We start from the raw sequence: 16,580 nt of genomic DNA on the forward strand, positions 1-16,580 counted from the left end.
ATAACCAATAATGTCATATACATTAACAAACACATAATATATTATGATAACCAATAATGTCATATATGAACAAACATATCATATATTAACCAATAATGTCATACATCAAATATGTCATACATCAAATATAGAATGTCATATGTACATCAAATGTGTATCGAATAAGTCTCTCAGATGCCTATATATATACATGGGGAAGGAAACAAGTCTCTATATATATGTATCAAATATCTCAACTACATCTTTTCCTTCCCACGAGGGGAAGGAAACAAGTCTCTCGACGTCCTCTGCTTTCGTGTGGAGGGAGACAGTGGAGATTACAGGGCCTTCCTGACATGCTCACTTGACCTCTTATTGAGGCTCTTCTCCAGGTCCAACTAATACAAAGAAAGTAGATATGAATCAATATTTATTATACGTTGAAATCAAATATATGTACTCACAAAATCAATTATTTTCTTACCGCCAACAAATTTTTAGTCACTCTATAAGTCCACCTCAAATGCTCGTGGACGATCAGGCATGACAAGACCCTACAACAATTCAATAAATATAATCACTTATAAATAAAATTATAAATTTTGAGATTAACTATTATAAACAACAACTAAAACGAAGAAAATTCTTTCATACCTCCGTCAGTGGCTGTGAGCTAGCCACAGCTGCGGCCACTCCACTATCAACAGACTGTCGTAGATGAGGAGGTGTGTCCGACATCATGAGCTGCACATCATACAATACACGTTATATCTAACATGAAACATGGAATAAATATAATCAAATGAATTAAATTAACATGAAACAACTGTACCTGTGTGAAGCTCGTATGATGTCTCTGCTCTGCATCTGTGGTAAAGGTTGAGGGTCCTATGGAGAACTGATGCACATGCATATTTTTTTTGGTCAATCCTTAATATGATTATGTAATAAATATATGTATTAATTAAAATGATTAAATTGATACATACCTCAGGACTCGTCGAAGGGACAAAAAATGGGCCTGGAGGATCACTGCTAGGCCTAGGAACACTTTGACCCTAAATTTTGAACAATGTCAATAAATCCTAATTAATTAATCATTCACTATACGAATGAAATGTGATCAAATTAGTAATTTACCTGTGTGTCAATGCCAAATGTCTCATTCAGGAACTGATCGGTGACAAGCCCATCATCTGCACCATCTCCGACATGAGTGCCAAATGTGCATAGGGATCCACATGAAGTGCACATGTGACCACGACGTATAGAAGGCTCCCCCTCAACTAATGGGCTCATGGAATGGATGAGGGTATGTGTCAAAGCATTAATGGTCTCTAGAGTGCTGGCCTCTACATGTTCCTTCACAACTAAAGGAATAATCACATGCTCACGCTGTGGATGGACCACGGGTGCCCTAACTACATTAGGGTCATGACGTGCTCCGGGCCTCTCAAATGATGACCCACCACCTCTACCTTGGGAGTCTAAGATATCAAAATAATTGGGAATCTCCCCAAGGACAAACTCACAATATAATTTCTTCAAAAAATACATGGGGACCTCGTGATTGTTGCAAGGAGGGGCATCAAAAACCATCCACCATCTATCCCAAAAATTATTTCTAATAGCATCATGTATGCACCAATGGATGGGGAATCGTTTAGTACCCTCTCTAACAGTATTTTGCTCACCGGGTTTTCTAAATAATGCACATATACTACCTTTTGGTATTTCCTTTTTTTTAACATCTTCATATGACAATTTATTTGCATAAAATCTTTTTTGTTCATCCCTCTTAGCCCGCCAAATATCTAACTGACCACTAACTGAGGCTATCTGAGTGTTAATGGATTCAAGGGATGATGCAATTGAGCCCCCATTGGATTGGTTTGTCCGGATTCTTTCAACCGAGCAATGATTCCTTCTAATTCAGTTTTGCCTCTCTCTATTTCATTTCTTAGATTTTCTTGTGTGCCTGGTGGAGGTCTTGCAATTGGTTTGGGTTGTGGAATTTGTTCTTCTTGAGGAGGGTTTTGGTTTTGGGGTTCTTGAGGGTTTTGATGTTCTTGTGGATTTTCTGGTTGATTATGAACATTTCCTGATAAAAAAATCAATTGAAATTCAAATAAATAAACAAATCTAAATGAAATTTGTAAAAACCCTACAAAAGAATATAAAAAACTTACAAAACGATATGAAAAATATATCAAACAATGCAAAGTTAGGTTTATATCACTTATGGCATTGTCGTGGGTGCGCTTGTGGTCTTGGATTTCGTCGACGAGGAGGCATTTTGGCAAATGGTGGTGCAAATGTTGAGTCTTCAACTCGCGTATGCGCTTCTCGCTGTAGGAGTAAAAGAAAATGGTAATGAAAATGATGGGCTGCGGGTTTGCAACCCATCATACATACTTTTTATTTTTTAGAAAGTGCGTACGCACTATAGCGCGCACGCGCTATAGTGCGTGCATGCTATAGCGCATACGCGCTGTTTAAAATAGGAAAAAAAAATTTTGTTGTCACCTTTTTGGCACCACAACTCGGTGCATATGCCCTTTAGGCCATGTAGAGACATGACTCTTTGGAGTCATGTCTCTTTCTTTTATATATATGTGTGTGTGCTCATCTGATTGCAGTGAAAGCATCAATAACAAGCATCCAAGTACCTGCAAAATTAGATCAACATTATTGAATATCATTGCTATTATTATTTACATCATTTGTCTTATAGTGATCTAGTAAAGTAATCATATCTAAAGAAGGAAGAATTTGAGAACCTTGCTGCAAACATAGTGCAAGATAAGTGCATTCATTCTACTTATTTGATTCAAAATTTATATAAAAATATTTGTAATTGTTTATCTATTAGAGATCCTTTATTCTCAACAAGGTATCAGAGCTACACTAATGAGAAAACCATTACATAATATTAAATTTCTGAGTCTAAATTAAAAGGAAAGAAAAGTTTTTGTTAAAGCATTAAGATGGTGAACCATGTAAGAATTGAAGATAGATTAGATGGAGCTTCTAACTTTTCATCTTGGAAAATAAGGTTATTAAAAATTCTAAGAGAGATGGAATTAGAAAATCACATTAAAACAAATTTACCTATGCCTAAAATGAATCTGAGAAAGCAACATCGAAAAGGCATAATAATAAGGCAATGAAAATAATCATAGATTCAACAAAAGATCATATACTTCCTTCTATAACAAATCTCAAAACTACATTTCATATGTTCTCCACTATTCAAAGTACATTTGAAATTAATAATACACATAGATTGCTAACTCTGAAATAAGATCTACTTTACATAAAAAAAGAAAAATAGAGAATCCATTACCTCTTACTTCCTTAGAATTACTAAATTAAAGGATCAACTTGCTACCATGCAAAGTCAAATGGACAATAAGGAATTAAGTATGATTGCCCTTAGAGGACTTCCACTATCATGGGAAACTTTCATAAGAGGTTTAAGCTCTCATCCTAAACTTTCAAAATTTGATCAACTAAAGAATGAATGCACTCAAGAGGAGTCTAGATTAGCATACAAAGGTTTAATTTCAAATCAAGATGGTGACATCCAAAGCTTTGTATTCCAAATCAAATAAGAAAAGAAATTTCAAACATAGCAAGAAGGAAAACAATTAAAATCACAAATTTTACAAACATCGTGATTGGTCCAAAGTAAGATGCTTTAAATGTGATAAGCTTGGTCATTCCTAGTATGTGTGTCCTGAAAAATAGAAAATTCAAGCAGCTTTAGTAGAAGTCAAAGAAGAAAATAATCAAAAAATAGACAAAGAAAATTATGAATTTATAGTAGCTCTCTCAAGTGAGTTAAGTTCTAATCACAACACCTGGATCATAGATACTGGAGCTTCTCATCATATCTCTAGATTTGAGGATAAGTTTGAAACCCTCTCGGATCATGAATAAGAAGAAGTAACTATTGGAGACAATTCCTCTCACCCAATTAAAGGAATTGGTACTTGTTCTATTCAACTGAATTCTAATATCACTCTTCAGCTCAAGAATGTCCTTTATGTGCTAGGGAATTAAAAGAAATCTTGTCTCCATCTCTAGACTTGCTGATCAAAGGTACAAAATTGCATTTCAAAGAGATAGAGTTCTATCTTGGACTCAGAACTCATCTATCAAGAAAGCCATATCCACTGGGGTTAGGGATGGAAGTCTTTATAAGCTTTGTAATTACCAAAATCCAAAGTTAAACTTAACTCTTAGTAAAGATAAGACAAATTCAATTGAAATCTGACCTAGAAGATTAGGTCACATTAATTTTTGAGCCTTAGCATCTATAATTAAAATTGTAAAAGAATTTCCAAATCTTAAATCAGATCATTCAAGTATCTGTAAAGGGTGTGCCTTAGGAAAAAATACTAAACACTCCTTTCCCAATAGTGTTCATAAATCTAAAAACATACTTGAATTGATTCATATAGATCTTTGCGGTCCTATGTCAGTTCCCTCTCTTAATGGATGTCAATTTTATGTAATTTTCATTGATGACTACTCTAGGAGAACATGGATTTATTTTATAAAACAAAAGGAGTCATTTGAGGTCTTATCCAAGTTTGAAGAGTTTAAAGCCCCAGTTGAAAATCAATCAGGACAAAAGATCAAAACCCTTAGGTCTTACAATGGGGGTGAGTTCACATCTGATATTTTTAAAAATTTCTATATTTCTATTGGGATTAAGAGGGAGTTTTATGTACCTTATAATCCTCAATAGAATGGAATAACTGAAAGAAAAAATAAATCTATTATTGAGTTAGCCAGGGCCATGTTACATGATCAAAACTTTCATTACTCCTTTTGGGCTGAAGCTTCCAACATAGTTGCCTACATTCAAAATCATTGCCCTCACTCTATATTGGAAAACACCACTCCAAAGAAGCATTTACCAGTGTTAAAACAGATTTAAGTCATCTAAGAATATTTAGATATCTAGTCTACTTTCACATCCCAAAAGAAAAGAGAACCAAATTAGAGCCTTCTGAGAAAAAGGGAATATTCATTGGTTATAGTGAAACTTCAAAACGGTATAGGATCTACGTTCTTGGACAAAGGAAAATTGAGATTAGCAAAGATGTCATATTTGAATAAAACATTGCCTTCAAAATTTTTAGAAATAGTGATGAATCCATTTCAGAAGAAGATCAAGCTATGGAAATTGAGAGGGAGAATTTTTTTGACATCTCTTCCATGTCTAATCATATAGAATCAGAAAACGTCAACCACACCAATAAGAAGAAGTTGAACTAGCTGATGTAATTCAGGAAAGCAAAAGAACTAGAAATCAATCCTATTATGTTGTTCTACTATTTGAACTCATAAAATCTAAACCTACCAATGTTAAAGAAGCACTTTCACATCAATCTTGGAAGGAAGCCATGATTGAGGAATATAACTTAATATTGAAAAATGATGTATGGGATATTGTACCAAGACCTAAAAAAATATCTGTTGTTTCTTTCAAATGGTTGTTCAAGATTAAACATGTTGTAGATGGTAGTATTGAAAAATACAAGGCTAGATTTGTAGCCCAAGGTTTCTCTCAAAAGGAAGGCATTGATTATGATGAGACTTTTGCCCCTATTTTCAGGTATACTTAAGTCAAATCAATCCTAGCTATTGCTACTTCTAAAGGATGGAAAGTACATAAAATAGATGTCAAAACAACATTTCTTGATGGTAAGATTGAAGAAGAAGTTTATGTTGAACAACCAGAAGGGTTTAGTATTTTTTATTGCAAGACTCACATTTGTAAATTGAAGAAAGCACTTTATGGTCTTAAATAGGCTCCCAGAGCCTGGTATGAAAGAATAGATAATTATCTATTGAAATTGGGATTTTCCAAAAATGAAGCCAATCCAAATCTATACTTCAAAACTAAAGATAATGATATGGTTATCTTTGTATTATATTTTCATGATTTACTCATTACAGTTGATGAACATCTTATAGAAAAATGTAAACAAGATCTCTCTACTGAATTTGAAATGAAGGATCAAGGGTTACTTCACTATTTCTTGGGGTTAGAAATTTGGCAGTTGGAAAACTATATTATACTAAATTAGAGAAAATATACAGTTGATATATTAACCAAGTTTGGGATGATGGAATGTAAATCGGTTGCTACACCTATGGAGATATACCTACACAAACTAGAAGATTATATGAATGAATATGAATACATGTAGATCCTACTTATTACAAACAAATTATTGGATCACTGATGTACCTGGTTAATACCTGTCATGACATATGTTATGCAACTCATACCTTGAGTCAGTTTATGTGTGCACCTAGAAAAATACATTTGCAGGCAACTAAATACATAATGAGGTATTTGAAGGGTACTATTGGAATGGGAATCAAATATGACAAAGTCAATCTTGAGCTAACTAGATATTCAGATTCTGATTGGGCTGGAAGATCTATTAAGTGCAAGAGCACTTCAGGATATTGTTTTAGTCTTGGATCTGGTATGATTTCTTGGACTAGTTGGAAACAAACTTTTGTGGCCTTGACTTCTACTGAAGCCAAGTACATTGCATCTTCCTTATGTACTAGAGAAGCAATATGGCTCCAAAAGTTTCTCTCAGATCTCTTCAAAAGAACTTTGAAGCCCACCATGATTTATTGTGATAATCAAAGTTGTATCAAGCTTTCTTCTAACCCTATGTTTCACAATCGCTCTAAACACATTGAAATTCCATTTCATTACGTCAAAGATATGGTTAATCAAGGAGTCATTCAATTGGAATATATATGTACAAATGATCAAATGACTGATATCCTTACCAAACCTCTTGCCAAAGTGAAATTGAAATACTTCAAGGAAAGACTTGGTATGATTATTTGTAATGGAATTTTTTTGAAATGAAAGAGTTGTTTTGTTTCACTGGTTACTTAATATTATTTTATATGTAATGAAAGGTGATGATCTTTCATGGACATATTCAGTTATATAAAAATTATTTACAAGGTGATGATCTTGTAAATAATAGATTTTTTTGGGCTTCTCTAGATATTGCTTAAGTGCAAGTAGATATTATTTTTTGGGCTTCTCTAGACATTTCTTAAGTGCAAGTAGAGATTTTTTTTTGGGCTTCTCTAGACATTGCTTAAGTGCAAGTAGAGATTATTTTTGAGCTTCTCTAGACATTGCTTAAGTGCAAGTAGAGATTATTTTTGGGCTTCTCTAAACATTGCTATAGTGCAAGTAGAGATTATTTTGGGTCTCTCTAGACATTGCTTAAGTGCAAGTAGAGATTATTCTTGGCCTTCTCTAGACATTGCTTAAGTGCAAGTAGAGATCATTTACTGCTCATGCAATAGTGCTTATTAGATGACTCTGACTAATATTTTCTTACTTCTCCTTAGCTAAAGAGGGAGTGTTGATGTTTAGCGTCAGGAGAAGCAAAACTTGAATCTTTTATGATGTTATTATTTGCAAATATATTTCAAAGATATAAGCATTTGTATTCTGTCACTGATATCTGTCATACATTAATGAGATATAATGCCATCACTATCTGATATGCATCATAGAGACATATGTATATGTACATATATCCATACTAATTTATGCATACATATACATATGCATATATCTTTGTTATGCATATATAAAATTGATAGAAAATGTGCATGATGATTGACCAACTTAATTGGTCATGTTTCATATTACTTGTAACAGATATTGTTGCCTTATTAGGTTTCATATTACCTGTGATTGATGCCATTGTCAGGTTTCATATTTCCACCGACTAATGCTATTATCAGGTTTTATATTGCTCATGCTTGGTGCTATTCATATCACCCGAGTCAAGGTTACTTTACCTGTGTCAGGTATTTAACACTCATGCCTTGGCTTTGTTTTAATATTGTGTTGTTATCGGGCAGTATACAAACTATTGTTGAAACCATTACTTGTTAACTAAATATGCCTCTGAAGAGGCATGTCCCTACATGGCCTTTAGGCCACATAGAGACATGACTCTTCGGAGTCATGTCTCTTTCTTTTATATATATGTGTGTGCTCATCCGACTGTAGTGAAAGCATCAATAACAAACTTCCAAGTACCTAGAGAATCAGATCAACATTATTGAATATTATTGCTATTATTATTTACATTATTTGTCTTACAGTGATCTAGTAAAGTAATCATTGCTAAAGAAGGAAGAATTTAAGAACCTTGCTACAAACACAGTGAAAGATAATTACATTTATTCTACTTATTTGATTCAAAATTTATATACAAATATTTGTAATTGTTTATCTATCAAAGATCCTTTATTCTCAACAATATTAAGATTTACAAAACAACAGAATGAAAGGTAAAGGAATTATTTTATTTACAAAATAACCACTTGACCAATTATGGACGACATCCTAGATGTTTACTCTAAGTTGGAAAAGTTTATTTTGGTCCTAGCCGACCAAGCAACAATTTGTGAAAAGGCATGGTATTTATGCAAAGACATCTTGTGAGATTATTATGAAGTAATATGTGAAAGTTTTGAATGCAAAGTTTTGTATCATATGCAAAAGCGAATTTTTGATAACCTGATTTTGTGATCCAAGATAGAGCTGAAGTCAGGGATCAACTAAAAAGAAGGTACAATATCTATAATTCTATATTCAAGGAACTTAAATTACTTATTTGGGCAGTGAGCTCTATTTGTAATTGAAAGTGCATGTTTGCATAGTGAGCTCATCTTGCACACATTGTACCACAACTCCTAACAGAGTTGGAATCCCCTAACAAGGATTTAAAGTCTCTTAATAGGGACTCATATGTACTGAATGAGTTTATAGACTCCTACAGGGTCCATCCTCTAACAAGGAATATTTATATTAGTACATTGAATCTTGTGGGTATCATCCCCACTAGGGTTTCCCTAGTTAACAAAATATGGAATTATGAGTTCTCTTTATGCATGCTTACTCTTATTGTTCAACATTACTTGTTTACTTTCTTATGCATGGTTCAAAGTAATAAATGATATCTAGTTGGTAACAAAAGTTTGTAGAATACTAATTCCACCTCCCCCCCCCCAAGTATACCCTATTTTTAACATCACCTCCATTAGGGAAGCCCTTACCTCATTAGGAATATAGACTGAGAGGAAAAACAATATAGATTTAAAAATAATTAATCCTTAGTTACTTGTACCATCCTAAACTAGAAGCACTTCATTTTTTTGACCGTTTAGCTCCTCTTTAGTGTATTTTTCTCTCCAATAATTGTGGAATAGATTTTACACCTACTTTGTCAAATATTCTCACTAACTTTAAATCTACTATTTTGTTGATTTTCTAGAAATACTTACTGAGTGAATACCATGTCAAAAAACTTGAGAAAGAAATACTATTTTGTTGAAGACATACACATGTAATTACTTGAATTCATAAATAAATCCTTTTATGCAACTTTCAATTAGAATTGACATCCTAACATCCTACTTCATTTTTGTGTGATTCTTGTAATTATTTAATGAATTTAATAATGTTTAATTTTGCTACTACTATATTTTTTGGGATTTATTCTTTTTCTCTTTTAATCAAGTGCATGTTGTTTTTTAATATGGTGATTGTTCATATAGTCGACATCTAGATTAAGAGGGCAACTCTTCTTAGCCTTTGAAAACTACTTTTTATCTCTCACATAGTTAGAATTATCACCAATTGAATGTTTCATTTTCCTCCTCTCACTTAAAGAATGCTAATCATGAATTTCTAATAGTGTCAAGTTCTAAGATTAATGTCTATTTAGAAGATCTTAATTCTCTTTCGATCATTTTTTAATTAGCTTATTCAAACTACTATTACTTATCTCCCATTAACTTATAAATTTTTGTTGGAAAGCCTTCTTTAGATTATCATTTTTTTACTTAAAAATTCATTTTTGTTTATTTAACTTCCATCTCATTTATTGGTTGCTTGTGATTCTAGGGAAAACTGTTTTTTCTACCCTCTCTTCCTTATGTGATAGTGAGGTCCACAAGCTTGCAAGGAAAATATTTCATTGTAGCTGGAAGAAAGGTCTTCTAAAACACGTATGAATATTCATTATGAGATCAGGAGTTTGCATTTTCATATAGGTATAGTTTATATGATTCTCTAGATCTGCTCCATGTTGGACATAATTGCAATCAACTTTGTAAAAGGACATCCACCCATAATTGACGTGTTGTCATATTCTAATTTCCTCTTTTGTGTTTTCTCTCCACTACACGCAAGTTGGAGTTGGACCAAATAGACGATTGGAAAAGAGACAAGTGGGCTGGTCCAAAACACGTTTCGTTGAACTCTAGACAAAAACATTTCATATTTGCACGCATCTTCGGAATATTGCAGATCTTCCGTCATCACTAGCCATTTTGTTCAATAGCAGGCAATGCGTTCAAAAGCACTATAAATAGCAGTATAATTGTAAAGTTGAGGACAAGCATCAAACATTACAATATCAGCTTAATTTGAAGAGTGGCTATTTTCAAGTGCTTCCACAATGTCTAATTTGAACGGAGGTCACATTTCTTCCATACCATCCAGTGCTTTCAATCAGTGGGACGATGCTTTTGTTCAATCAATGGAGATGCCATATGGGGTAACTAACTATCTCTATTTCTATTTCTTTCCACAATCATTCTAATAGCTTTAGACATGGTATAATAATTAATAGAAAAATTAAGTCTGGAAAAATAAGTTAATTTAGATTATTTAATACTTTCAGAAATCAAGCTTTAGTATGTGATGTTTAAACAGTTCTTTGGAACTACTTTTCTTCTTTGCCGATTGTGTATTTATCAGGAATCTGAATATCGTAAACATTTTGAAACACTAGCCAAAGAAGTCCAAATCTTGTTAAAAGAAATGCAGACTGGAGATCGCGATCTAATCGAGCAGCTTGAGATGGTTGATGCATTGCTATGCCTCGGAATAGATCAATATTTCAAGGATGAAATAAAAGAAGTTCTTGAATATGTTTACAGGTCTGTAAATTTTCTCTTACCAACTTCCTATCATCTAGAATGTAATTTGCTATTACTATAGAGAAAAAAAAACCTGGAACTGACACTCTAAGTGAATAAGGAAATTTTAATTATTTAATACATTTTATCTAGAGTCACTCCTCTCATCTTTTTGACTGCTATCTAATACTTCAAAAATAATTGAACTAAACATTAACAAAATGAGTTGATTCACAAATACAGAAGTTGGAATGGAAGCGTGGGGATAGAATTAGGTTGCCAGAGCGCTACAACGGATTTGAATGCCACAGCTTTAGGACTCAGGCTTCTTCGACTCCATCGATATGATGTCTCTGCAGGTAACCAAATAATTGTTAGATTGGGTTTTAACATTATTTATGGTATTTTTCATATGTTCTGTTGGTTAGTCTGGTGGTGCAACTTCTTTTACAGGTGTTTTTAATCTTTATTTCTATTCTCGAGATTATTATCTTCAAAACAAATTCTATACTAGTATGTCTTTTTCATTGATGTAGTGTATTCTTCAATAATAAGAAATTTATTTCTACCTTAAAATATTTGGCATGTATCTAAATAAATCAATACATTTTAACATGTGTTTTAAATTTAGATATTTGAAAATACAATTAATTAGTCATTGTTATATGATGTGTGGTGAGAAGACGTGTTGAAGAATTTCAAGGACGACAACGGGCAGTTCATCCTCTTCAGAGCAAACGACGACAGTAATGCCAAGAATAATGTTAAGGAAGACGACGTGATGAGAAGTATGCTCAATCTGTTAAGAGTTTCTAGTGTGGCATTTCCTGGAGAAATCGTGATGGAGGAGGCTGAAGCGTTTAGTACTTCCTATCTTAAGAAATTATTAGAAAAATCTGGAGACACACATAAGAAAAGTGTTTTGAAAGAGGTGATAAATTGTATCGTTATGTTTTTAACTATTAAATAGTTTTATTTTGTCTATGAAAGTTATTTATATATAGAAATATTAAAATTTAAATAGTTTTTAAACTTTTTTATTTCTTATTTTGTAGGTGGAGTATGCTCTTACATATAAATGGCCTCGAACTTTTAGTAGATGGGAGGCACGATATTTTATAGAAATCTATGAATTAGATAATGAGAGGTAGAAGTAAAATATTGTTGTTTTATTAAAATTATTTTAATCTTTTATATATCAATTACAAGTTTTAATTAACATTTTCAGGTTGAAAGATAAAAGGATTTTACAACTTGCTAAATTGAACTTCAATATGCTACAATTTCAGTACAAGTTGGAGATGAAAAACCTCTCAAGGTAATTTCTCAAGTAAACAAAGAAATGCACGCACAAAATATATTTCTTCCTTTATAGAAATTAATATAATTGACCTTCAAAATTTTAAAATATTCATGTTCTAATTTAGTATTTAATCTATATTTCTCTAACAACCTACAATACGATGATATTCTTTTGTTAATTTTATGAGATACTTAATTTTGGAAACATGGAATAAGAGATTGGAAGAATACGATAGAAAATAAATCTTTATAATGAAACAATTAGGTTTAGTAAAATAAATTTGAGGGTAATTTTGTTTGATGATTTTTTATTCTTTTTATGATATGCAATTGTATCTCAAGAATTTATGAAATAATTAAACATACATGGCTTCAAATTAATAAATTTATATAATCTCAAGTTTATTGATTTTGAAATATTTCTTATAAATATTAATTTGCATGGCAGTTGGTGGGTTGATTCTGGTATCTCCAAACTACTTGCAACAAGGGAACGATCAATTGAATATCTTTGTTGGGCAGTTAGTTCAACAGATGAATTGGAGCATTCTAGTAGTAGAATTGCTATAGCCAAAATCACAACAGTTATCACAATAAATGATGATATTTTTGATGACTATGCAACATTTGAGCAACTCAAGTGTATTACACAAGCCATTTCTAAAGGTTGGGATGTTTCTACTATAGAAAACATTCCCGACAATCTCAGGACATGCATTGAATTTTGTTCTAAAACTATTCATGAATTGGCAAAAGATGCTACTGAAAAACAAGGGCGCGACATGATGCCTTTTCTTACAAAAGCGGTAGGTATACTTTTAAAAGACTCATTTTTGTATATTTTTAAACATACTTTGTAAGTTATATAGAAATATAGTTATCAAATAAATTTTTATATTAGATACTATATTTTTTATAAAATTTGAACAATTATACATAATATCAATTAAAATATAGAAATATTTAGACTCTGTAGAAAATGAACCTTATGAAACTAGTAAAAAGAGATTAATGCTACTAGATATTTCTTAACTATTGTTTCATTATGAAGTTCTTACAAAGGTAAGAATTTTTTAATTAAAATGATCAATATAGAATAAACACAAAATATCAAAGTATATGTTTATATTACCTGCCTTCTAATGGGTTCATTCTAGAGTATTCTAGAAATGTAGCGAAACACCAACTTGGATTTAAAATCTTTCATTAGTTACATCTCAACACCTAATAAATAAACATTAAGATTTTTATTTACAAAATGATGTTTAATTTATCTAGGTTGAAACTTTTACATTTAGACAATATTTATAGAATATTAGTATTTGTGTTCATATTTGAAATTCATTTTGACCATATCTAATAATAAATGACTCTATAGATAAGAGGATAAAGTTATAAAATGTATTTAACATGTACCTTTTATCATAGTGGGCAGATTATGCAGAAGCCTGCTTTGAGCAAGCACGATGGAAAGCAACAGGATATTTTCCAACCTACAACGAGTACATAAAGTGTGCTGAAATGAGTGTAGGATTTGGACCGATATTGTTACATACTATACTACTAGCATCTCCTATTTCATGTGACGATGATATTGAGAAGATATACCTTCATAAATCTAGATTCTATCAACTCATGCGAGTGTGTCTACGGTTAATTGATGACATAAATGATTTTGAGGTTTTAATTCTCTTCCTTTTTTTAATATAAATCTTAAATATGGAAACAAATGTTATAAAAAGAAATGAAATATTAATATATTATTTTTATTTGTATTGTAGGATGAGAGGCTCCATGGAAAGATCGCCTCAGCTATTTCTTGTTATATGGGTGATCATCTAGATTGTTCAGAAGGACAAGCAGTAAAGACCATTATGAAACTCAATAATGACTTATTGAAGGAGTTGACAAGAGAATTTCTGAGATCAGATAATGTTTTGCTTGAGTGGGAGAAGATATGTGTCAATTGTACTAGGGGCCTTCATTTCTTCTATCTATTTGGAGATGGATTAACATATTCTCACAAGGAGGTCAAGAATCAAGTATTTAAAATTCTTGTTGATCCAATTGAAATATAGAAAATGAAAGAGTTTTCATTATCTAATAATGAAATTCTCTTCACTCTATATTTCTAGTAAAGCCCAGACTTAGATAGTTCTTCTAGTTTTGTTTTATTGTAATAATGTATTTGATTTGACAATTCAAATACTTAGTAGTGCTTGTTAGTAGACTAAGTATTATTGCTACATTTTATGAATTCCAAGAAAAACTAGTGATCTAAATAATTACTTTGAACAAAATTACGACTCACTATATTTTATGTTGTTATAACTTATGTACTTTCTATAATATAAATCTTTATTTTTTATGTTTAAAATTTTCAAAAAGTATTTTTCAAACATTTGATTAGTCAAACACATTTGAGCCTTATATGCCTAATTCTCCAAATACACATCATTCTATTAGTTCACCATACTATGTTCTATCAAATTCACCAAATAACACATTTAGTGTTTGATAAAATTGTAATAAAACAATAATAATTACAATGGATCCATCAACTTTCTATTAGTTATAATTTTTAAACTTATATTTAACAATTCTTTTTCTTTAAAAAATATTATAATAAAATTTAAAATACTTTGTATATAATATAATAAAATTATATATTTATATATTTGTTCATATTCATATTTCTAGGTCTTTTTAAAATTTATTTTTAATTATACACAAAAAAAAAAATTATGTTAAAATTATATTACAAAATATTTTTTTCCCCACATATATTATTTTATTTATTAAAAAATATTATAATTTAAAGTAAAATATATTAAATGAATACTTAATTCTATTACAATAGTAAAAAAATATTAATATATTTAACACTTATCATTATAATTATTATTACAACTATTGATTCTACTAAAGACAAGTACTTAGCCACTAAGTAGTACATGTTTTGATCTGTAACTTATCTTTAGATAGCATTGAGATGTTATATTGTTATATACATATACTATAAATTTTATGTATGATCAAGTATATTTTACATCAAGACTTTATTTATTTAAATATGTTATTTGATTAATGTTGTCATTCTTTAGATTTTGTTTGATATTACTATAACATCTAATTGAAATATGTTGGACTAGTTATAGTTTTGATTCTTACTATCCATCTCTAACTTATTAGTGTACTTTTCTCAATTTACTTTTTTTTTTAAACAATCTTCTTTATATAGTTTATATAAAAAAAATCTTCACTAATATCATACTTTTAAGGAATTTGAGGTTACTTTTGATGCGCTAACTGTTGTGGTAATTTTTTCTCTAGATCATATATATATATATATGATCTAGAGAATGCCAAGAATAGTCTCAAGCAATATAGGAAAATGAACTATGTTATATGAGCCATTAGTTGCTATCACAAGAAGATAAAAATGCCCAAAATAATGTACAGATGGGCCAAATTCATTTGATAGTGTGTCGAGCAGGTGCAAGTGTATAGCCGATAGGAAAACATATGTAGCTTATCAGATTATAACTTCTTATTATTTATTGTTTGATCCTTTAATGACTATTTGAAACTTTGATATTTTGTGTTGATTCATCTCTCTACACTCCTCCACCCACCCCCCCATAATTTTCCCTTTGTCATACTAACACTTATCCCTTTGTTTTTCCAATTTTTCCATTTGTCATACTAGCACTAATCCCTTCACTTCCATCCTGCTATTTTGCATACTACAAAATTACTATTTTTTAAAAAAAAATTTAACAATTAATTATATATCATTCTATTACATCAACTAGGGCCTACCCACCATTCAAATTATTAAAAAATTATTGTCTTTCATATATATAAATTTATATGATTTAATTGTTTGAATTTTTTAACTTCACTTGAATATTAATATATTTAAATAACTAAATTTGAAAATATTTAAATTTTGAAAAAAACTCATGTTTCCCTTATATCATTTAAAAACTAACTAAAAGTAACTGAGGATACTAAAGGGAAATTATCAAATGCCTACTATAAAATTTCTATCTAAGATAAAATTATAGCATAAATAAATCACATCAATCATATATTTTGACAATTTAAAAAGAGACACCCCAAAAATTTGAAAAATATAATTTCATCTTGATGCCATAATCTTAACCTCAATCTTCATTTAATTAATGAAAATAATTTAGATATCCATGGTTGAAATTGGGTTCCTTTCTTTTAGCTTCTAGATCATCCACTTCAGCTTGAAGCTCGTGCTTTGATAACCTTAGAGAACC

General features: G+C 30.8%; 1 protein-coding gene across 1 annotated transcript; it reads left to right on the forward strand.

Moving 5' to 3' along the window:
- The first annotated feature begins 10,468 nt into the window (after window positions 1–10,468).
- LOC149545882 (alpha-humulene synthase-like) lies at window positions 10,469–14,598 on the forward strand. Its single transcript, XM_089794503.1, has 9 exons — window positions 10,469–10,622; window positions 10,826–11,007; window positions 11,230–11,345; window positions 11,670–11,917; window positions 12,042–12,133; window positions 12,215–12,304; window positions 12,737–13,094; window positions 13,717–13,968; window positions 14,070–14,598. The coding sequence occupies exons 1-9, from the start codon at window positions 10,524–10,526 to the stop codon at window positions 14,364–14,366; spliced, it is 1,734 nt and encodes a 577-aa protein (XP_089650629.1). The 5' UTR covers window positions 10,469–10,523; the 3' UTR covers window positions 14,367–14,598.
- The last annotated feature ends 1,982 nt before the right edge of the window (window positions 14,599–16,580 follow it).

This window comes from Cupressus sempervirens, chromosome 7 (assembly GCF_028749045.1).
Source record: "Cupressus sempervirens isolate cs-2001-9-10 chromosome 7, ASM2874904v1, whole genome shotgun sequence".
In the NCBI taxonomy this organism is placed as follows: domain Eukaryota; kingdom Viridiplantae; phylum Streptophyta; class Pinopsida; order Cupressales; family Cupressaceae; genus Cupressus; species Cupressus sempervirens.

Coding starts and splice junctions, on each gene's coding strand:
- LOC149545882 (XM_089794503.1), top strand. CDS start 10,524: ATGTCTAATTTGAACGGAGGTCACATTTCTTCCATACCATCCAGTGCT. Junction 11,008..11,229: donor GTTCTTGAATATGTTTACAG/GTCTGTAAATTT, acceptor TCACAAATACAG/AAGTTGGAATGGAAGCGTGG. Junction 13,969..14,069: donor ATGACATAAATGATTTTGAG/GTTTTAATTCTC, acceptor TTTGTATTGTAG/GATGAGAGGCTCCATGGAAA.